This window comes from Mesoplodon densirostris, chromosome 3, assembly GCF_025265405.1.
Source record: "Mesoplodon densirostris isolate mMesDen1 chromosome 3, mMesDen1 primary haplotype, whole genome shotgun sequence".
NCBI classification, from domain to species: domain Eukaryota; kingdom Metazoa; phylum Chordata; class Mammalia; order Artiodactyla; family Ziphiidae; genus Mesoplodon; species Mesoplodon densirostris.
Genome location: NC_082663.1, coordinates 142263265 through 142286312, shown reverse-complemented (window position 1 = coordinate 142286312; position 23048 = coordinate 142263265). Strand labels below are relative to the sequence as shown.

The 23048-nt window shown below is 48.7% G+C and overlaps 1 protein-coding gene across 15 annotated transcripts in view; it reads right to left on the bottom strand.

Annotated features, from left to right (window-relative positions):
• Positions 1-23048, bottom strand: part of GATAD2A (GATA zinc finger domain containing 2A) — a 100675-nt gene that overhangs the window by 57734 nt on the left and 19893 nt on the right. For 6 of the 15 annotated variants that reach the window (XM_060093952.1, XM_060093954.1, XM_060093962.1 and 3 more), the window contains exon 2: positions 4062-4150. The exons of 4 other annotated variants lie outside the window; for them this stretch is intronic. In XM_060093952.1, the coding sequence (XP_059949935.1) occupies positions 4062-4076 (15 nt within the window). In that variant the 5' untranslated portion in view covers positions 4077-4150. Of the gene's footprint in view, positions 1-1972; positions 2087-4061; positions 4151-23048 lie in introns of those variants that run through there. 5 more of the 15 variants (XM_060093957.1, XM_060093961.1, XM_060093965.1 and 2 more) reach the window with 3 other exon arrangements.

Genomic DNA, 23048 nt, shown 5'->3' with positions numbered 1-23048 from the left:
AACCCAGGCCCCCAGCAGTGGAAGCGTGGAGTCCTAACCACTGGACCACCAAGGAATTCCCAATTTTGGTTCTTAAAGACATCAATTACTTGTTTTCTCCTACAATATATAACAGTAAGACTATGGGCATTGTCGACCTGAAACCAAAAATATGATTCCTAAAAGCAGTTAAAGATTTTTTTTCTAATTTTGGCCTTTACGGCATATCTCGTATCTTACAATCAAACTACTATGATTTAGGGAATTCCCTGGTGGTCCAGTGGTTAGGACTCTGCAATCTCACTGCCGAGGGCCTGGGTTCGATCCCTGGTCGAGGAACTAAGATCCTGCATGCCACATGGCACAGCCCCCCAAAAAAAGGAAAAATTAAAAAAAAGTAAAATATAGGCCTTCCCTGGTGGCGCAGTGCTTAAGAATCCGCCTGCCAATGCAGGGTACAAGGGTTCAAGGCCCTGGTCCAGGAAGAACCCACGTGCCACGGAGCAACTAAGCCCGTGTGCCACAACTACTGAACCTGTGCTCTAGAGCCCGCATGCCACAACTACTGACCCCACATGCCACAACTACTGAAGCCTTTGTGCCTAGAGCCTGTGCTCCACAACAAGAGAAGCCACTGCAATGAGAAGCCCGCGCACCTCAACGAAGAGTAGCCCCTACTCGCCACAACTAGAGAAAGCCACAACTCGCCATAACCAGAGAAAGCCTGCGCACAGTAACGAAGACCCAACACAGCCAAAAATAAATTAAATAAAATTTTAAAAAATAGTAAAATAAAATATAAACAAATACACATGTCTATATCCCACCCCCACCGTTCCTTATGAGGGATAAAAGTGAGTGCAGTACATCTCTTTATCCTTCACCTTATAATTTTTTCTACTCATTTCACCCTAGAAATCCCATCACCATGACAAGAAGGCACCCCTCCTTCCTCTGCTCAGGGGCTCGGCTCCACCCCACTAAGCGATCCAGCCCCATCAGTCCCAGCCCCAAATGACAAACATCTAAGTTATTTCCAGTTTTATACTTCAGAATGTTGTAATGAACAGTCTTGTCACAATCCTTATTTTTGACAGTCTATCTCTGGCATACATTTCTAGAAGTGGACTTGCTGGAGCAAAGTGGTAAGCAAATCCCCCTCCGAGGAGTTGTGAACCTCCAAAAGCAACATATGGTGCTGCGTGACTCCCACCAAGAGAATCGTGTACACCTTTCAGGACAAAGGGTCAGAAATATCTTAGGGAAGCTCCAAAGAGCATTATTCTTAGTATCAGAAAAGACTGAGTATCTTTTATGCCTTGGCTAAGGGTCATCTGCATTTGCTTTTCCTGTTTGTTTTTCTGTAAGTCACACCCATTTTTGATCTTAACACCAAGCACAAGGCCAGTTTCTCAGCATGCGAGCAGTATATGTAGCTGCTGAACGAACAGGACCCGACCCGACAAGCAAAATTCAAGGGTGGACACCAATTCCATTAGCCCAAGCAGGCAGCCTGACCCTCAGTATTCACACCGACAGCCACATACATTGTGGGGGCATCGTGTGGGGGCTGTGTATGCACCTCAAGACTCCGCAGGACCCAGCCCTCCTCCTGCCTTGCTCTTCCTCTGTGCCCGGAGTCCTGGGCAGCAGGAATGGGGAGGCCTCAGCCGACTTTAGGCCCTGGTTCAACTGAAAGTGGAACAATCAATCAATCTGCTGAGCTGACTTACACCCACGACAAAAAGTACACAAGCTGACATATTTATACATCTCTTAAAAATAACTGCTCAGGGAATTTCCTGGTGGTCCAGGGGTTAGGACTCTGTGCTCTCACTGCCAAGAGCCCAGGTTCGACCCCTGGTCAGGGAACTGAGATCCCACACCGCAGCCAAAAAAGAAAAAAACAGGGTGTTTTTGCCTGTTTGACATCAACCACCATCTGCCACAACCATTCACAGACCATCCTTTCCCGTCAAGCCCCTTCACTCACCGGGTACAGAGAGGCAGGGCCAGAGGGAACACCTGAGGGGGCTTCCAGAAATTCCCTCCGTAATCACCAAACTAACTGCTTTGTAATGCTCTGGCTGTGTCTTCCTTGTTGACCCTGTGATAGGAAAGGAGCAGTTTTCTTTTATTCATTCATTCACTCAGCAAGTACTTACTGCTCGGACTATGTACTTCCTAGTTAACAAAGGGCCCGCAGAGGTGGGGTCACCCAGCCGAGGACCTCAGAGAACCCTAAGCCAGCCCGCTGCCTTCAGACAATGGCCTGGGCTATAGGACAAGGGGTGATCACTCACCCCTCTGGGCTGCAGGTAAGACCTTGTCGAGACATAAAGTACCATGATTTTCCAACACTAATGTCCAAAGAGAGCCTGTTCACAACCAAGCGCCAAACCCACTTTCTAGGTGGCTGGCTCACTGCATGCTGCCACCAGCACCAGGTAACGAGCACTGTCAACACTGATGATCCTCAACTAGCCTAGGAAACCGGCATAGACTTTGAGTCATTTTTTGTCTCCAGAGAGCTCTGGGGGCCTGGGGCGGGGCTGGGGGGGATGTAAAATGGTGCAGCCACAATAACAACAGTCTGGCAGTTCCTCAGAATATCAAAGACTCATGACCCAACAATTCCACTCCTAGGTATATATCCAAAGGAAGTGAAAACAAGTCCACATAAATTTGTGTACATAAATGTTCATAGCACTATTCATAATTACCGAAAGGTGGGAATAGCCCAAATCTATCCCAGATGAATGGATAAACAAAATGTAGTCTATCCATTCGATGGAATATACTCAGCCACAAAAATGGATGAAGCACTGACTCATGCTACAGAGTGGATGAACCCTGAAAACTTGCTGAGTATGAGAAGTTAGACACACAAGGTCATAGATATTATGTGATTCCATTGATATGAAATGTCCAGAACAGGCAAATCCATAGAGATAGAAAGTAGATTAGTGGTTGCCAGGGGCTGAGGAAGGGAGATTGGAGAGGGACTGCTAATGGGTGTGGGGTTTCTTTTGAAGGTGATGAAAGTGTTCTGGAACTAGATAGACGTGATATTTGTACAACTCCTGAATATACAAAAACATCACTAAACAGTATACTATAAATCGGTGAATTATATGGTATGCAAATTATCTCAATTTTTAAAAAAAGTTTTTAATACCAGTAAAGTTTGTTTTTGCTGGGTAAACATTCTGGAAATGTTTTCCTGACACCAGGATTACCTGACCACGCCCATACTATCATCTTGCTATATGCAGATAAGAGCTGAAACCTCACAAACCGACCCCCAACCCTTGTCACATACCTTGCTCAGCCCAGCAGACACTTCTTACCCTGTGCAGCTGTGACACTGTTTGAAGGGCATACACCCCTTGGAAAGTCACCAGCCAGCTGGCCTATAAGAGGAAGCAGCTAACCAACCCAGGAGGTCTCCAAGCTATCTCCGTGTTCTAAGACGTCCCTCAGTCCTACGTTCTTCTCCAGGTAGGCAGCCTTGGCCCAAAACATCACTGGCCTGATAGTAATAGACAAAATCCCACCTGGGTTTTGGGCTCTGTCCTGCTGGGTCCCGAAAGCCCTGGACAGAGTCTCCACCTGAGAGTCCTAAGCAGTAGGGGATGGCTCAGTTTCCCCACAGGCACGGGGTGCGGTAAGGGCAATGAGCTCCAAGCACTGGTGGTTAAGGATAAATTCTAACGGTTTCTGTCAGCATTGGGAAATCACAGGAATGGCCAGAGGGCAAAGGTCACTTGGCCAGGATTATCCTCTGCCCCTGATGCTCACAGAGGACAGTTCATCCTACTTGGGCCTGGCCTTTTCAAACGAGTGACCCCTGAGATGCAACAGGAGAGCAAACGGCCATCCTGGAGGAGGCAGGGCCTGGGCAGCCCTGTGGAGATGGCCCACTGTGCAATGCCAGAGGTGCCTGTCTTCCTCCTTCTCCTCTAGGAGGCGGCCATCAGCTTCTAAAGCAGTGCTCTGTTTCAAATGTCCAAAGACCTGAATAAGGCCTATTGGCTAAGTCAGTGCCTCCATTCCACAGATACTAGATATTACACACTCACCTGGCTTCTGGGCATGGGACGGTGGTCCTACCAGCCAGCCATGGTGCGAGCTATGTCAAAAGGCAATTTCTGTCAACGTGCTGGCCAACCTAAAGCAAAGAACAGAGGAAGAAACACTGAGCTTCCAAGGAAAATTTCTGGAACGTACAGACAGTTTTAAACGTCTCCAATCCCTGGAATTGGGAGATTCTAGATTTCAGCCAGAGCTCTGTGTCTGCTACCTTCCAAGGGAGGGCAAGCTGAGGAAATCAGTTTCTATCAGTCTCTGATGTATGACCCAATAAGGTACACTAACCAATAAATACTAACATCTCAAACAGTACAGATCTTATCTCTAGCAATATGGATGGAGACAAGAGGTGGTACACAACCACAAGCCAACATACTGAACACACAGAAGACAGTTCAAGGTTTTGATGATAATGGTAATGACATTAACAGCAGAAATAGAAATACTAGCATTTAATAGATGTTTAGTAGTGAGTTCCAGGTACTATGCTAAAATTCAGTATCTCTTTGAGTCCCCAGGACAATCTTAGGGATAAGTTACACAATCACCCTCACTTTACACATAAGGGATCTGACATGTCTGGTATTCAGGAACTTGCCCAGGGCCACCCAGGTCTCCCTCTCCAGAGGTGACCTCTCCCCTGACCAGTGCCCACTCCCCAACAGAGACCCCAAGGAAACCACCCACCATTACAGGCAGTGCAGAGTTTGTCCTCAAGAAGCTGAGGGCATGAGGTGCCCAGGGACGGACAAACTTCATCTCCCACATGGAGGCGGCTTCACTGCCATAGGGCAACTAGAAGTTTCACCCAGGGATCAACTCCAAAGGTCTTACACTGCCCAGGAAGAAAGAGGCTGCCTGTTTTACAGATAGGAAAACTAAGGCTCAAGAATGTTTAGGAACTCGCCCAAGGTCCCAGAGACAGCATGGCCCCAGAACTTCCTCTCCTTTGTGACATGAGATGTCCAGGGCTCTGGGCACAGAGATGGAACCCAGTGAACCAGCCAAATCTCAGACTCCCAGGCAGTTGTCAGTTGTAGCTTGCCAAATATTGTCAATATCACCTCTGTTGTCATTCTTTGCACCCCCATGACTACCAGGAGCTTGCTCTGATATGAAAACTTTATTTTTAAGCTGGGTTCACAGCAATTCACACAGCTCATGGATGGCGAGAAACACTCCCACAGGAGAACTTGCAAAATAAGCAAATATCAGTGAACTCTATGGAAAGACCTTTGGGAACCAAGGAGCACACAGCATCCTCCTCAGTGAGGGCCAGGGCTGCTACAGCCACCACCAGGGCTAGCTCCTAGGGAGAGGGGCCCTTTCTGCCACTCTTTTTGGCCCCATTCAGGCTGGGAAATGCAGTAGATGCCATGAATCTTAGTTCTCTCTCTCTCTTTTTTTTAATAGTTACTTAGTCAGTAAGGCTGCACCGGGTCTCAGTTACAGCACATGGGATCTTCGTTGCAGCATGTTTAGCTGCGGCATGTGGGCTCTTAGTTGCAGCATGCATGTTGGATCTAATTCCCCGACCAGGGATCGAACCCAGGCCCCCTGCATTGGGAGCGCAGAGTCTTACCCACTGGACCACCAGGGAAGTTGCAATCCGAGTTCTTTTACCTCCCAAGCCAAGGCCTCTCTCTGCCATGGAGGGGGAAGCCTCAGAAGGTAGGGGTCCTGGGTTTTTCCAAGCGCCTACTCTCTTCAGGATCAAGGTCAATATACAGAAGTCAGTGGTATTTCCACACCATGGTAACAAACAACCAAAACTCAAAGCTCTTAAAAAAAAATCAATTAATACTACCATAAACGTGAAATACTTAAGGATAAATCTGATTTTTTTTAAAAATGTGCAAGACCTATAAGCTGAAACTACAGTAAGATGTCGCTAAGAGAAATGAAAGAAAACCTAAATAAACAGAGAGATATGACTTTTCCATGGGTCAGAAGGTGTCAGTTCTCCCCTAAATTGATTCATAGATTCAAAGCCCAAATCAAAAATTGCCAGCATGGGACTTCCCTGGTGGCGCAGTGGTTAAGACTCTGTCTGACAATGCAGGGGACACGGGTTCAAGCCCTAGTCCTGGAAGATCCCACATGCCGCGGAGCAACTAAGCCTGTGTGCCACAACAACTGAGCCTGTGCTCTAGAGCCACGAGCCACAACTGCTGAGCCCACGTGCCACAAATACTGAAGCCCGTGCGCCTAGAGCCCGTGCTCCACAACAAGAGAAGCCGCCACAATGAGAAGCCTGCGCACCACAACAAAGAGTAGCCCCCGCTCGCCGCAACTAGAGAAAGCCCGTGTGCAGCAATGATGACCCAACGCAGCCCAAAATTAAATAAATAAATAAATTTATTTATTAAGGAAAAAAACTGCCAGCATGTTTTGCCGGAAAAAACAGGCTGATTCCAAAATTTATACGGAAATGCAAAGAACCTAGACTAGTGAAATACTGAAAAAGAAAAACAAATTTGGAAGACTTACCTAACCTGATTTCAAGACATACTATATGTAAAGTTACAGTAGCCAAGAGAGTATGATATGAATGTAAAGACAGACAAGTAGACAGACGGAACAGAATACACCCATGCACATGTGGACAAATGATTTTCAACAAAGATCCAAGTACCCTAACTCCGTGAGACCACAAGACACACTGGACATTTTCCTGAAGGGTTAACCTGCGAGGAAGGTGACCTTAATCTGTTATCATAATGCATACAGTGCATCATGGGGCAGTATGCAACATACAAGAAGTTTTAAGGTCACCTCAGACTTTCACCCTCCACCACAGCTTCCCCCACCTCAGTTCATGGTACATTCAGTCTTTCAAGATGCTCAGATTAAAATCTGGGGCTTCTCTGGTGGCGCAGTGGTTGAGAGTCCGCCTGCCGATGCAGGGGATGCGGGTTCGTGCCCCGGTCCGGGAAGATCCCACATGCTGCGGGGCGGCTGGGCCCGTGAGCCATGGCCGCTGAGCCTGCGTGTCCGGAGTCTGTGCTCCGCAACGGGAGAGGCCACAACAGTGAGAGGCCCGCGTACCGCAAAAAAAAAAAAAAATCTGGAGTTGCCTTTTTTTTTTTCTTTTCTATTTTGTGTGCGCCATGAGGCATGTGGGATCTTAGTTCCCCGATCAGGGATCAAGCCTGTGCCCCCTGCATTGGGAGCGAGAAGTCTTAACCACTGGACCACCCGAAATTCCCTTTTTTTTTTTGGCTGCAGTTGCCTTCTTGATAGGACTACCCATCATCCAGTCTGCCAGGAAATCCTATTGATTTTGCCGTCAAACACATCTGGGGTCCCACCACTTCTCACACCTCCACTTGCCACACTATCCTCCCTTAATACGACGGAGGTCTGCAAACTGGACCCCCTGCTTTCATTCCTCAGCTCGAAACCTTCCAAAGGCCCTGCAATCGCTCAGAGAGAAGCCCCATCCTCTCTTGACATGTCCACCCTCCTCCAGCCATGCTGGCCTCCAACACACCAGGCACCCTCCCACTTTGGGGTTTTTAAGGTTTTCAACAAAATCCCCGATACTTTATAATTTTAACAATCGATTCTTCAATTTGCATCCCAAGTTGAAAATGACCTTTGAAAACATAACTACCGGGCTTCCCTGGTGGCGCAGTGGTTGAGAGTCCGCCTGCCGATGCAGGGAACACGGGTTCGTGCCCCGGTCTGGAAGATCCCACATGCCGCGGAGCGGCTGGGCCCGTGAGCCATGGCTGCTGAGCCTGCACGTCCGGAGCCTGTGCTCCGCAGCGGGAGAGGCCACAACAGAGAGAGGCCCGCGTACCGGAAAAAAAAAAAAAAAACCGTAACTACCATACAATAATCTCTAAATGTCAACAAATGCCCAGTCCATATTCAGCTTCACACAATTTCCCAAAAACGTCTGTACACAGCCTGTTCTAACAGTAGTTGCTAGCTTTTGTGCTAGCATTTGTGCTAGCTGCTCTCTGCCTCCATCACTCTCCCCCACCATGGCTGTCTCCTCCATGTACCCCCAAGTCACTGCTCAAATGTCTCCCTCAAAGAGGCCCACCCTGCTCACCCTGCCCTTTCTCTCGCACAGCCCTGGCCCCTCCTCAAACTCCACACAACACAGCTACTGTATCTATGGACTTTCTCACCCGGCAAGAACTTAAATGCCACAAGGAAAGGGGTGTCTGCCTGGTGCCTGATATCATTTCAAGCACCTCCAACAGTGTCCGGTGCTCAATACATATTTATAGAATGAATGAGCAGAGATGGTTTAACACTGAGGGAGGAAGAACCAATCTGAGGAGTTCACACACCAGCAACCCCTTGATACAATTAGAGCAAAATTCACGAAGGAGCAGAAACCAAGCAGAGACCACTTAGCACCATCAGGACTGGGAGCATTTCCCTAAAATAAACTGTAATCACTTTCCACTGGTGTATCATTTGGGCTGCTGTGCCATCTACCCCACACTGGCTGGGTTTATAGAGCTTTTACTGTTTTTATTTCCAACCCATATATTTAAAACAGTATCAAGTAACCCTTAAGTACACAATTACCAACTCATAAGAGACTCTTGCACTCCCTTGATAAATCATTATGGTTTGGCTTTGACCCTGCACCTGGGTACTCCACTTACATGCACACACACACAACACCCCAAATCTTCGACCTATCCAAACAACAATTTCCCAGTCTGAAGGAGATCACACTTGGTAAGGAGGCAGTGATTAGCGATTTACATGAAATCAAGTCACTGCACTTTGGGCAACAAAAGTCCACTGTTGCCACTTCATCCTCTCCAGCTCAGGCAAGAGAGGTCTGCTCCCTTTTAACCTGAGGGGAGGAGCCCCCGGCCAGAACACTGGCTGCTGTCTAGGGAGCTCCAGTTCCTTAGAGATGCTCCAGCTGCAATGCCCATGGCCAGCCCAGGGACAGCTCTCAGAGGCCATGGGCACCTGATGGGTAAGCCTGGGCTCTCCAAGGTGCCCCCCAGAGGGCCCCATCATCCCTTCCGAGGCCTGACCCTATGGAAGCTGCACACCTCTGATCTCCTCCTACCACCGTCTGCACTCACCAAACACTTGTGCAGTCTCTCAAATTCTTCAATTGTATCTGCACCCAAATATTTACCACTCTGGTTCTAATCCAATCCCGGGAACATATTAAGCCAAAAAACCTCCAAGATGAAACCCAGCAATAATACTATTCACCTTCTCCCACCCCTAGGTCCACAAAGTCCACTTGTTCCACACAAAATGAGCACCCCACCCAGACCCTCTCTGCCCACAGTCTTAGCGACTGTACTGCTAACTGTCAAGGAGAGGAAGTCCCCAGCTAGCTCTATGAGAAAGGGAGAAACTGAGGCAGAGCAACAGTGGATCATCTCAAGGAAGCCCAGAGGTCACACTGCTCCAACATGCGCTGGCTGGTTAGGGAAAGATTAACTTGGGTCAGAGTCAATTCCCTAATCCAAGGGTTGGCAAACTACTGCCTGGGCCTGTTCTGGCTAATGGCTTTCTTGGGACACAGCCACGCCCACTCAAGTTTGCACTGTCTCTAGCTGCTTTCACCTACGGGGCAGAGCTGAGTAGTAATGACAAAGACAGTAATGGCCGAAAATACTGACTACCTGATCCTTGAAAGCAGGAGGGAACCATGGCCCTAACAGGCTCTGCTGAGCATTAAAGGGACAGAGATGACTCAGGCAGAGCAGCATGCCTGAGACAAGAAGTCAAGGCAGAGGCACAGCAAGGGGGTGCTTCAGCTCCACGTCAGCCCCACGGGACCAAGCAGTACTTGCTCTCCCCAAGGCAAAGAGCCTCATTAACCCTATATCCCCACAGAGTGAGGGAGAGCATGACTAGGCAGACTAGAGAGGCAAAGAACCAACCCCATGAGGGCCAAGGAGCCAAGGACAGTGAGGCCAGCTGCACAAGCCTATCCTTGGCAACCAGAGCTGGCCGGTCTCCACTGTCAAGCCAAAGCATCCACCAGGGTAACAACCAGTATGTGCCCTCCAGACCCCCGGTCTGCCCCTGCCTCTCCTCCCTCAGCCACAGTAACCACGGCCTCACCAAGAGACAGACTGTCCATTCCCCACACTACGCCAATGCAGCTGTTCCTAAAGCTCGTTAAAACCCCCCAACACCCCCAACGCCTCACCACAGCCCTCAAGGCCCTGACTGTTTAGGCGCAGGTGACCCTATGAAGTCATCTGGCACGCACATAGTATTTGTACACACTCCATGCTCCTGGCTCCAACCACACAGGCCTTGTTTCGATTCATCTTACCCACCATATCTGCCTTCCTCCACGACTGGGCCTTTGCACACGCTGTTCTCACTGCCATGAAAGTCCTTCCTTCCCCCCACTCACCTTTCAGACTCAAAACATGTTACTCAGGCACCCTCTCCCCGCTTCCATCCCCGAGGACTACAGCTCCATCACATGGCACGGCTGACCTTGACATCTGACATCAAGCATCCCACTAGGTTCTCTCCCCCAAATGCTCTACACTCCACAAGAGAAAGGGCACTTGCTCATCTCCTTATCCAAGGCCCAAGGAGGCATGGAGTAGAAATGACAAAATGGCATCCTCTGTGAGTTATAAATACTCAACCACTATGTTTTCACCACCAACTTGATGCAAAAACATAACAATATAAATATAACATCAGGAAGAAACAATATGGAGATAGGCAAGGCCACAGCGTCGCCACAGCCCCTGCGGAGCCCAGAGCTTCTTGGGGTCGGGGGGAGCTCTCCCCAACTCCCTCACATGGCTGTTTGGAGAAAGGCGCCTGGAGATTCCCACAGGCCTCAATGGCCTTGTGTCTGGAAGGGCCTCCCCCATCACCACTAAGAAGTGTGACCTACCCCAGCACCCATTCACCCACACCCTGCACTCCCCTCCCCCTTTCTATTGCCAAGATTCCATATCCCTCCCTAAAAAACCCATCGACAATCCTTCCAACAGAAGCCCCTGCCCTCTCGAAGACTTGACTTCAGCACGACCCTCCTTTCTTCTGAGCATCCCTCCCTTTCACACTACCAGACCATCCTGATGATAATGAACAGAATCCTACTGATGAATCACACAGCCAGCTGCTCAGCCACGACCCTCCTGACAATTAAACAGTCCGTCCAGCCTGGGGCCAAATCCAACTGTGCCCCTGGGAGCCCACCTAGCCCCTTAGGACTCAAGACCATCCTGAGGACCAAGTGGCAGGCCCTGGCTCCAGGCAGGCTCTCAAAGAGAAGCAACTAGTTCTTACTTTGACTACTATGATTAATGTTGTTCCTCAAAATATTTTGATTCCTGGGCTTCCCTGGTGGCGCAGTGGTTGAGAGTCCGCCTGCCGATGCGGGTTCGTGCCCCGGTCCGGGAGGGTCCCACGTGCCGCGGAGTGGCTGGGCCTGTGAGCCATGGCCGCTGGGCCTGCGCGTCTGGAGCCTGTGCTCCGCAACAGGAGGGGCCACAGCGGTGAGAGGCCCGTGTACCGCAAAAAAAAAAAAAAAATTTTGATTCCTTATAACAAGGTTCCTTTCAGTGTTTCCACCCTCGCTCCCTAGCAGCTGTCCAGGCAGTCCACTCGGCAGTTCAGAACTTCAGATAAACCCCCATACTTAAAATGCCCAGGGATCAGGAACTTCCCTGGTGGTCCAGTGGTAAAGAATCCACCTTCCAATGCAGGGAACGCGGGTTCGATCCCTGGTCAGGGAACTAAGATCCCACAGGCCACAGGGCAACTAAGCCCGCGTGCCACAACTACTGAGCTCACGCGCCTCAACAACAGAGCCCACATGCCTCAAACTATAGAGCCAACGCACTCTGGAGCCAGCACACAACAACTAGAGGAGAGAAAACCCACACGCCACCAACTAGAGAGAAGCGCGCATGCCACAACGAAAGATACTGCATGCCTCACCAAAGATCCCACGTGCCGTAAAAAAAAAAAAAAAGAGATCCCACATGCTGCAACTGACCCAACACAGCCAAAAATAATAATAAATAAAACAAAAAATAAAATAAAATTTAAAAAAGCCCAGGGATCAAATGTTCACATCTAGACAAGTCTGAGACTTTGGTAGGTGTTTGAAATGTCTAGCATTAGGGCATTACGATATTAAAGGATACCTTGAAGAAAATGTCACAAGAACAAAAGAGGAAATAACTTCTGTGTTAGTAACGAGTACCTACGAACTAGAGTTTCCCCTTCTGTGCATACACACCAATATGTGCCATACTAAGGGAATTCTCTAACAAAGAGCCACACAAAACCAAGGAACACCTTCAATCTCTGTGCTGAGCACTGGAGGAGAGAAGACCTCAAATCTCCCTGGACTGTCCCCCTAAATCTCCTGCAGACTCCAGTTCTGTGTGTCTCTACTGAGGGGAGGAAGTGCATCCAGGCCCCACCACTCTAGGGACCAAAGAACACCCATGGAGGGCTTCCCTGGTGGCGCAGTGGTTGAGAGTCCGCCTGCCGATGCAGGGGACACGGGTTCGTGCCCCAGTACAGGAAGATCCCACATGCCGCGGAGTGGCTAGGCCCGTGAGCCATGGCCGCTGAGCCTGCGCGTCCAGAGCCTGTGCTCCGCAACGGGAGAGGCCACAACAGTGAGAGGCCCGCGTACCGCAAAAAAAAAAAAAAAAAAAAAAAAATAGAACACCCATGGAATCATGCTCCCAAGATGATGTTACAATGAGCCTTCTAGAACCACGTATACCTTTTCCTTTTTTTTAAAGCCCCTAGTATCTGGCATAAGGTAGACAGACCATCAAAATGTGAGTGTCTCTGTTCATTTCTCCCTAAGCTAACTCTTGGAGGATAAAAATGCATGCTCTAGGCTTCCTTGGTGGTGCAGTGGTTAAGAATCTGCCTGCTGGGCTTCCCTGGTGGCACAGTGCTTGGGAGCCCACCTGCCAATGCAGGGGACACGGGTTCGATCCCTGGTCGGGGAGGATCCCACATGCCGCAGAGCAACTAAGCCCGTGCACCACAACTGCTGAGCCTGCATGCCACAACTAGTGCAGCCCATGTGTCTAGAGCCCATGCTCCGCAACAAGAGAAGCTACTGCAATGAGAAGCCCGCGTGCAGCAACGAAGACCCAATGCAGCCAAAAATAAATAAATAAATATTTTTTTTAAAAAAAAATGCATGCATGCTCTCATAAGGATGCAGGATATTTCTGAATTCAGAAAGGTTCTGGGTTTTTTTCTTTTTTTTACTGTGCTAAAATATACATAACATAAAATTTACTGTCTTAATCATTTTCTTGGTCTTAGTCATTTTTAAGTGTACAGTTCAGTGGCACTAAGTACATTCACACTGTTGTACAGCCCTCAGCATCATCCATCTCCAGAACTTTTTCACCTTGCAAAACTGAAACTCTGTCCCCATTAACTAACTACCCATTTTTCCCTCCCTCCCATGCCCATCCAGGCAACCACCATCCTACTTTCTGTCTCTATGAATTTGACTACTCTAAGTGCATCATATACATAGAATCATGCAGTATTTGTCCTTTTCTGTCTGGCGTATTTCACTCAGCACAATGTCTCTTTGAGGCAGAACAACAAATCATTTTAACCTTTCGAGGCCTTAGTGTGTACAGAACAAGGCCCATGGGCCTGGTACACCCACAGCCAAAAAGCATGGCTCTAGAACCCTGTTTCCCAGACCAGCCATGTCCCTGACATGTTCTACTATCAACCCGTCCTTCCCTCCACTCCCCAAATAAATTGCACAAAAAGATACTGGAAAGACTTAGAATAGTGAGATGAAAGCAGTATCTAATGTTATACCTCAGATGGACTTCAAGTATGCCAAGTCTCATCACCCCAGTTCTTGCCTCCCAGAGCACTCTGTCTCCCCAGGACACACCCATTTCAGCCCCATCTCACAGCCATGAACCAAGGGAGTCAAGAAATCCCTGTCAGATGAATGATAAAGATAACTAACTCATCTTGGGCACAATCTTTTCCTATATGTGGAAGCCAGAGATATCACAGCACAACCCAAACCTATTCCTTGGAGCGCCTCAGCCAGACTCAGAAACCCTTACGCAAGCCCACTGGTGGTGTGAGCCCTGAAGTCCAGACACGTCAAACTCAAGACAACAGAGACACAAACAACTAGCCCCAACAGGGCACTCAGCAATCAATGTCACTGAAGAGGAAAACACTGCATCCCCTCCTCAAGGTCTGAGTACCAAACCCACTTATCTTGTGAGGCTGACACAAAGCCAGGCCCAGGGGAGTCAGTCACCACACTGGTCAAGTCCATGGATGCTATGTGGGAAAACAGTGACACCAAATGACCCCACATGAGGTACCCAACTCCAACAGGAGGAGGACATTTCATTCATTACCAATAATTTCAGATAGAAACGCCCATAGCACCTCAATTATCACTTTGGTTAACTGCTCCAGAATAAGGAAACGGGCAAAAATGATTTTCTGGGGTTCCCCACCTAGTTTGGCTTGGGCAAGCAGGCAGTCTCCTTTCCAAACAGACATGTCCCTGTGTGGCCTATGACTGCAAAATATAGTGTCCTCCTGGGACGACTAACAAGGGGGAGGCTGAGGAGGTAACTGAGTCTCCAGGACCACTTGGAACAGAAAAATTTGAGAGTGAGGATCACAAAAAGCCCCAGCCACAGAAGATCTCCATCATAGCAGGTGGCCTGAACAGGAGGTTCCCAAAGCAGTGGGTCTCATTGCCAAGAAGGCACCATCCAGGTGGCCTCCACGTCACACAGCATGTCAACCAGCTGTATCAGTATTTATTTTCATGTCAAGAAATAAAACCTCCAGCCATTCCATTCTTGTGGCAAGTTTTCTTGAGTTTGTTTTTAAAGAAGCAACACCTTATTTATCACACAATCTCCTGGAAAAACAAGAATCCTTCTTTCACCAAGTGGAGGACTAGGTGTCCTCCGCTGCCTCTGAGGGGTCCCGGGCCCTGGCCACAGGCGCCATGTGCTGCCTCAACCCAGGTCCTGTGGCCGTGGGCCTGTGTGTGCTGAGAAAGCAGAAGCAAACCCACCAGCTGAGCACCTTCTCCGTGCCATAAAGACAGACCCCAACTCTGTGATGACACGGGCACCAACCATGACCTACATGTTCATGGACAGGGCAAAGACCTGCACATCACCCCAAGTCTCTCTGAGGAGCAACATGAAGGCCATAGGCTGAGCCCAGAGTTTATACTTCCTCACCAGCCATCTTCAAACAGGCGGTCTTGGTGAACAAGCAGCAATCTGGCGCAATCTAGTAACTAGGGCAGGTGCTCCCCACAAGTTTAAGAACCGGTATCTCACTTTCCAGAACTGGAACAGAGAAGGGAAAACCTGTTCAAGAGCACGGAGGGAGCAGTGTTCTGTGCTGGCCCCACTGTATATAAATGAAGACCTACCTGGGCCTAAAGGAAAAAACGTCATGGTCTTGAAATCCAAAGAAAATCTAAAAGTAGTTCACAAAGCTTATCCCTGTAAGGTCCAAGGTAAGACTATTTTGGTCAGGTAGCAACAGGTAGGATGGCAGAAATATCACCAAAGAAATGTAAACTGGGGGAACTTCTCTGGTGGTGCAGTGGTTAAGAATCCGCCTGCCGATGCAGGTGACATGGGTTCGAGCCCTGGTCCGGGAAGATCCCACATGCTGAGGAGCAACTAAGTCCGTGTGCCACAACTACTGAGCCTGCGCTCTAGAGCCTGCGAGCCACAACTACTGAGCCTGAGTGCCACAACTACTGAAGCCTGCGTGCCTAGACCCCGTGCTCCACAACAAGAGAAACCACTGCAATGAGGATCCCACACACCACAACCAAGAGTAGCCCTCGCTCGCTGCAACTAGAGAAAGCCTGTGCGCAGCAACGAAGACCCAACCAGCCAAAAATAAAATAAATAAATATAAAATAAATAAATTTATTAAAAAAAAAAAAAGAAATGTAAACTGGGCAGACCACACAGTCCAGGAGAGGACCTCCAGTTTTCACCTCTAAAACGCACTCCCCTACTCCCCCACCCCCTCACCCCTGCGGCACTTGGGCACTTCCTGGGAGGCAGGGCTACTGTCTGCTCACTACCAAGGAAAGCACCCACCAGCTGTCCCACTACTGCTGGACGGACCTCAGTTGGCCTCTGCCACCTTGATCCTCATGAAGGGTCCCATCCTCCAGGCAGGCAACAGGAGACTGAGAACAAGTGACTGAGGTCTATGTAAGGTGGTACTTTCCAGAACACCAAAGGGTCCGCCTAGATCCAAATCCAGAGCAGCTAGTGAGTACCCAGGCAGGCGGCAAGGTCAGCATCGTCCACACACAAACCTCCAGATGCTCCCTAGCTGAGTTTTGGACAGAAGGGTGGCTTTGGTAGAATTCTGGAAATCTAGTCTGATGCTGGGTCATCAAATACAAAACAAGCTACAACCATCTGAGCAACCAAGCTTTCCTAAGAGGCAGAATTCAGTTTCTCTATCTGTCAGGAACCAGGTCAAACAGTCAAAACCATCTAGTAACTTCTGACACGTGGCTGGAGCCATTCAACAACCACATCACAGCATTGATGGCCGTGACTGAGGCCACATGTTCAGCCCAGGAGTCCCGAGGCCTCATGGCAAGGTCCAGACCAACAAGCCAGTTCCCAGCCCCAGACACTTCATCATTGCCACAAACTCTGATGATGTATCACAATGATCACAAAAACTGCATGAGTGATTAAAATGCTGCAAGGTTCCAAGGAAGAAACTACAACGATGGCAACATTTATCAGTAAATTGTGGCTTACACTACATAAGCCAATTAAGAACAAATTAAGAGGGACTTCCTTGGTGATTCAGTGGCTAAGACTCCACACTCCCAGTGCAGGGGGCCCAGGTTCGATCCCTGGTCAGGGAACTAGATACCACATGCCGCAACTAAGAGTTCGCATGCCCCAACTAAAAAAAAGACCCTGCATGCCGCAACAAATATCCCACGTGCCTCAACTAAGACCCGGTGCAGCCAAATAAATAAATAAATATTAAAAAAAGGAAAAAAAAGAACAAATTGAGAAATGACATGAACAGACACCACATCTTCCTGACAATGTACCCGACGATAAAAGTATGATCAGAGGAGGTCAGGAACAGAGGGGCTCCTCAAGGAGGGTGTTTCAGAGAACCATCAAACTGTCCTCACTGCCCCCAGCCCTTATAAGGTAAAATGAGCCCAAGATGGAAGAAGCAGAGCCTTCCCAAGGTCTCAGAGGAGGTAGGGGAGGGTGGGCTACACCAGGCTTCTCTAGGCCATCAGAGCTTCCCAGCACCTTGCATAGACACTTCCCATCACTTTATCCTCACAGAAGGGCCACTGGGGAGAACAGGTGCTGGGCAGACACAGGGCCTTGCTGGCTGGGAAGAGTTCTGCTTGACTCAGCCGAAGAGCCAGCATCTAGGGAGCAAGCAGGAAGGAAACCGTGCTAGAGAGTCAGACACATAGAGAAGCCCGCTCCTGGAGGAGAGAGGCAGCAAAGACCAAATCCCCGGGCCCTACCAAAACTTTAGAAGAGTGAAAGGCCTGCTTCCTGGGGTGCAACGGCGAGGACACCAGAATTCTGAAATACGCTTTGTTTTGGCTTCCGCTGCGAGTTGGAGATTTCCTTGCTGGCAGAAGATTTTAGTACTAAACCTGATGTGCTATGAGGTACAATGCAAATGTCATGTGAATCTCTGACTTAAAATAAGAAGCCCAAAGAAACCTGTGGGCTGCGCCCTCAGTGAGACTTTGTCTCTACCTGAGACTCACCCCAGAGTGGGCCGGGGACCCCACAAAAGGCAGGACTCTGCCACACGAAGCCCATGTCCAACACGGACTGAAATGTCTTTCCTCCATTTGCACACATACACACACGCACAAGCACATATAGAGCTATCACACACGTGCATAAGCACATGTGCACACGCACACACAAGGGTGCACACAAAACCAATATATACAGGACACCACATGGGCACACATGAGGCCAGCACACACTTTATCTTCCAGGCAAAGGTGTACTCCTAAGCTGTCAGTTGTTGAGAACGTAGACCACACATTCCAGAGAAACACTGTCCTAAGTAGGGTCAGGCTCCCAAGTAGCCCACAAAGTCCACCTCATTCCAATGTTCTCAAAGCACAGTCCTGCCAATACAACCCAACCCAAAGCAAGAAATCCCCTGGGAAGTCACCTCGAGTCCCAAGCCACCAGCCCTCCCAGACCAAAAGGGGCGAGGAGGAGAGAGGAGGAGGAGTGCCACAGGGGCAAGGGTAGGGGTGTTCACTCACCTCACCTTTACTGGGCCAGCCTTGCAGGGACCCTCTGGCCTCCTCCGAGGCCTACCCCACTGCCATGCTCTGTCACCAGTCACCTCACACAGACCTAGGTCCTACCTAACCATCCAGCACCAAGATCCATCCTGAGCCCCAGGCACTGCAGGTCTGTCCCCAAGACCCCAGTTGCACTACTGCTAGAGTGGGGGCTCCACTGTCCCCCATGGTCCAGGACTCATCAGTGTTCATCAGACTTTGGTGGCACAGAAAGGGGAGGGCCTGACTCTCCACTGAGAAAGCTACCACTGGGCACACAGATTCAAACTGCTACAGAAAAAAAAGCTCACTGCTGACAAAGGCCAGAACGCCCAAAGAATCACCTTTAACACATTGACAAGAGATTTTGTTACTAAAGGAGGAAAAGAAAAGTGCAACAGTGGATAATGATTATCAAACTCTTTATTTGGTGCCAGGCGTGGTGCCAGTACTTTACATACCTGATTTCATTTAATCCTCATAACCACAGAATGAGGTACTTACCAACACTAACCACACTTCACATGGGGGACTGCCATTGATGCCCACACTTGACAGGTGAAAAAAACAGAGGCTAAGATAAGTCAAGGTGATTGGCCAGGGTCACAGGATTAAGAAGTTAAATGGGGATCCAGATGCAGGTCAGCCATCTCCCAGACCCAGGCTCAAATCTGAACCACCACACCCTCGAGGGCAGTCGGACTCTTCAGGCCATCCTAAGGCTGGATCCTTCCCAAGGCTACGGGAAAACTTCCTAAAGCAAAGATCAGCACACCCTCGATTCCCTCTTACAAGACCACACTAACTTAACCCTTTACTGAATTGCTAGAAACCTCCTGGAGGAATGAGCCTTGTGCAAACCCTCATTCCATGGATGATACAGCAAATTCAATAACTCGTGTGCATCTTCACCTTCTGCACAGGCACTAAAACCCTCAGAGGTTGACGAAGCACATATTTCTAAGCCCCTACCTGCCAGGGTACATACAAGCCAAGGGAAGGGGCTTAAAGGACTTGATCAACACTACCAGGGACTTCCCTGGTAGTCCAGTGGTTAAGACTCTGCACTTCCACTGTTGGGGGCACGGGTTTGATGCTGGTTAGAAATGAAGATCCCTCATGCCGCGGGGTGCAGCAAAATATTAAGGGGAAAAAAATACTGCCAGCCTAGGTCATAAACTAGGACCTTTTCATCTTCTTTTCCATTGTGTGAGATGTACACACAAGCCAACCACTCTTAGCACTCCACAGAGCAGACCAGGGGTCCCTGGCAAGGAACAGATGTGCAGAATTATCTTCTTTCCTTCCATCAGAACAGCACAGCACTCATGCATGAGGTAGGGAACAGAGCAGACACAGACCAGTGGGAAGGAGACAGGTCCTCTGGCCATAGACAGCAAGGAGAGTGCAAGGGCAGCAGAAGACACATGGCCAAGGGACATGGAGCTGGGGGACAGCCCAGGCCCTGTGGGAGCGCTTCCTAAGGTGGGTGGTGGCCAGGGCATGTGCTGGCCCTCCCAGCTCTGCATATGAGGCACCAGGCTGCTGCCCTCACCCAACTCACCTGATTCCTCACTCCCACCCATGACCTCAAAATCAGGACCCTGATGATGTCTTGGTCATCATCAGGCAGATGTCACTCTCAGACCCAAGTCATTTTTTTTCCAAGTGCCAGGTCCCCACGGCCCCTTTCCTTCCTGTGTCCACAACCCCTCTCCCTACTCTCAAAACCAGTATTGTCATTGGGTAAGACACCCACCTGTCTTCTCCCCTGAACTCTGCAAGAAGAGTCAGAACTTGGAAACATTTGAGCAATGCATGAAACAGGGAAACATTCTCAAACTAGGAAGCTGCAGCTGTTGGAAAAATTCATGTGATGTTTCAGAGAAGTGTCTTAATCGCTCTAGGTCTGTGTGGAAAAGTGTCCAAAACCTCAAGCTAGAAAATTCTCAGAATCTAGAAAATGCTGATTACCGGGACTTCCCTGGTGGTCCAGTGGTTGACTTTGCCTTCCAATGCAGGGGGTGTAGGTTCGATCCCTGGTCAGGGAGCTAAGATCCCACATGCCTCAGGGACAAAAAACCAAAACATAAAACAGAAGCAATACTGTAACAAATCGAATACAGACTTCAAAAATGGTCCACATCAAAAAAAAAAAAAAAAGAAAGAAAGAAAGAAAATGCTGATTACCAGCCAGCTCCTGGGGCACAGAATCACATCGAGCCTCTTCCTGGTCCCTGTAATTGCTACAAAGCTCTTTTTCAGGCTAAGTTAAGGGCCACGTCCTTCTAATTTCCACCTATCCATCACTACTTCACTCTTGGGAACAGAGCAGAACAAACTCGTATACACAAGACAGTCCCTCAGATATTTTATTCTTTTACCTGTTATTTATCACACTTTCATCTAACACAAAGCACTATTTCTTTGGGGAGGAAGAGACACAAGGACAAATCAAGTTCCGCACCCAGCCCCCAGAGCCAGCCGAGATCTGGCAGGGTCAAAGACACGTCCCTCCTGTTCATGAGGGTCCTGAGTCCTGATGGCCACACAGGACTGCCACACCGCAACACACTACGTTCTCCTAGTGAAGCAGAAAGTGGCCATCCAGGGCCACAGGCTGCACCCTGGGTCTCACCAATGCCCACCTTCTCCCAGGCAGTAAACACGATCTCAGACCACCCTTCTCTAGGGCCCAGCTCACCTCACCTTTGCTCATACTCAGCACCCCTAAAACTGAAGACCCACTATCTCATGGCCTGAGACACCTGCACTGCATTTCACTCCATAGGCCACCTACTGGAGTAGCTTAGGCTCTTCTATGTCAATGGGTTAACTTTTTAAAATAACTTAAAAGAAAAATTAGCCAACCCTAGTTCATAGACTTAGGAGACTGGTTAAACTGATTCAAAATGACCCTAATTTTTCTAAGCAATTTAAGTTACGTTCTCCCTTCTGCAATAAACCAAGGTAACGAAGTGGGCATGCTCCCACCATCTTAAACTTCACAGAAGGTGCATGTTTCTCATCTGCTCGCCCAATGCTAAGTACCTTCCCCAGGTGGCAACCTGTCCACTTTTGCTGCCTTTTGTGTCAGGGTCACCTGATCTTATCTCTGGAAAGTAAGAGGAACCCCTTCCATCCTCCCTGAGGGGGTGAGTGGGTACCTGATGGCACCAACAGCAGGAAAGGCCAACTGTCCAGTCCTGAGCTGAGATCCCAACTCACCAATGGGTCTCCTGGAACCCCTCGCCACCCCCCACCCAATCTTCTCTCTTCCAAGAACATGGTCAATCCCTCTAACCAGTACTCCTACGAAATGGTTTAAAGACCACTTCAGCAGGCAGAATGGACTTCCCCACATATAAAGGATATGCAAAAAATAACCTCCCTCGAAGCTTTTTAGCAGCCAGCTTGTGCTGTCCTAGACTCATCCTTATCTGAGTGTTAAGGTCCTTAACTCTTGCCCCAGACTAGCACTGCTGACCATCAGAGCCTCGTACAGGATCTGATGTCTAGCTTTTTTGAATCTTGAAACGGACATCCAAAATGGATCACCCGAAGGATGACTAAATAATAAGTGTCATTACTTTTTATTAATAGATGGGGAAAAGCAGTTTAATGCTCTTAAAATTGAAAGCCATCAACCACTCAATTCCAGAACAGGAAACAGCTAGAGTTTTTGTTTTGTTTTGTTTTGTTTTGAAGGCAGCCCTGAGACTCCAGCAGCAGCCCTGAGTTCTTCTTCCCTGTGTCCTGTCCCATCCTCACACCAGAGATACCATGATGACCTCAAAAAACAAAGCCCTGAAGAAGGAAACCTGCCAATGGACCTACACTACAGAAATAAAGAGAAACCTAAAACAAAACAAAAAATTCTAAACTAACCAGGCCATAAAGAAATAAGGATAACAGAGATCAGACCAGGAAGCATTAGAAGGGAACAGAGATCTATGTTCTCTCTTCTGCAAGTCAACCCAGGGCAGGCCACTCCTCCTCTCAGGCCTCAGTTTCCAGTTTGTAACATCAAGGGCTGTCCTGTTCATCTGGAAGTCTGTATGCTGCCTGCTGGGTTCAGCAAAACAGCACACAGAAGCAAGCTAGTCCCAGGTGAATGTTACATTTGTCTACTGCCCAAGGACCAAAAATAGTTACATTTCTAATGCTCTGCCTGACAAATATAAATTGACAGTAAGGCTACAATTACATTTTAATCCAGACTCAGTCCATTAATATCCTTAACCAAGAAAACTTCAAAAGCAAACTTCAAAAACTTAAAATGCCTACTACTGACACCTGAGGCACCCACCACCTCCCCAGTCTTTGGCATTGGGAAATGTCACTTATAAGGTTGAAACAAACAAAAAGCCTCAACAATAAAAACTTTAAAGGTTCGGAGAGAGAGGCAAGAGACAGATGACCAACATACAAACTGCTGAGAAGGTCAGCTAATCAAACAAAAGTGTTAAGGAAAATACTAATCAAACCCTCGAAATCTCCCCAGGTCCCGGTGGGTGTAAGAGAGTCCCAGGGAGGGATCTGACTCCAGAATCCTCTGAAAGAACTGCCCGCCATTGAAGGGGGTGGGCATTAACCCTTTACATGCACAAGAATAATACAGAAGAGAAGAGAAAATGAGGTTCAGATGTTG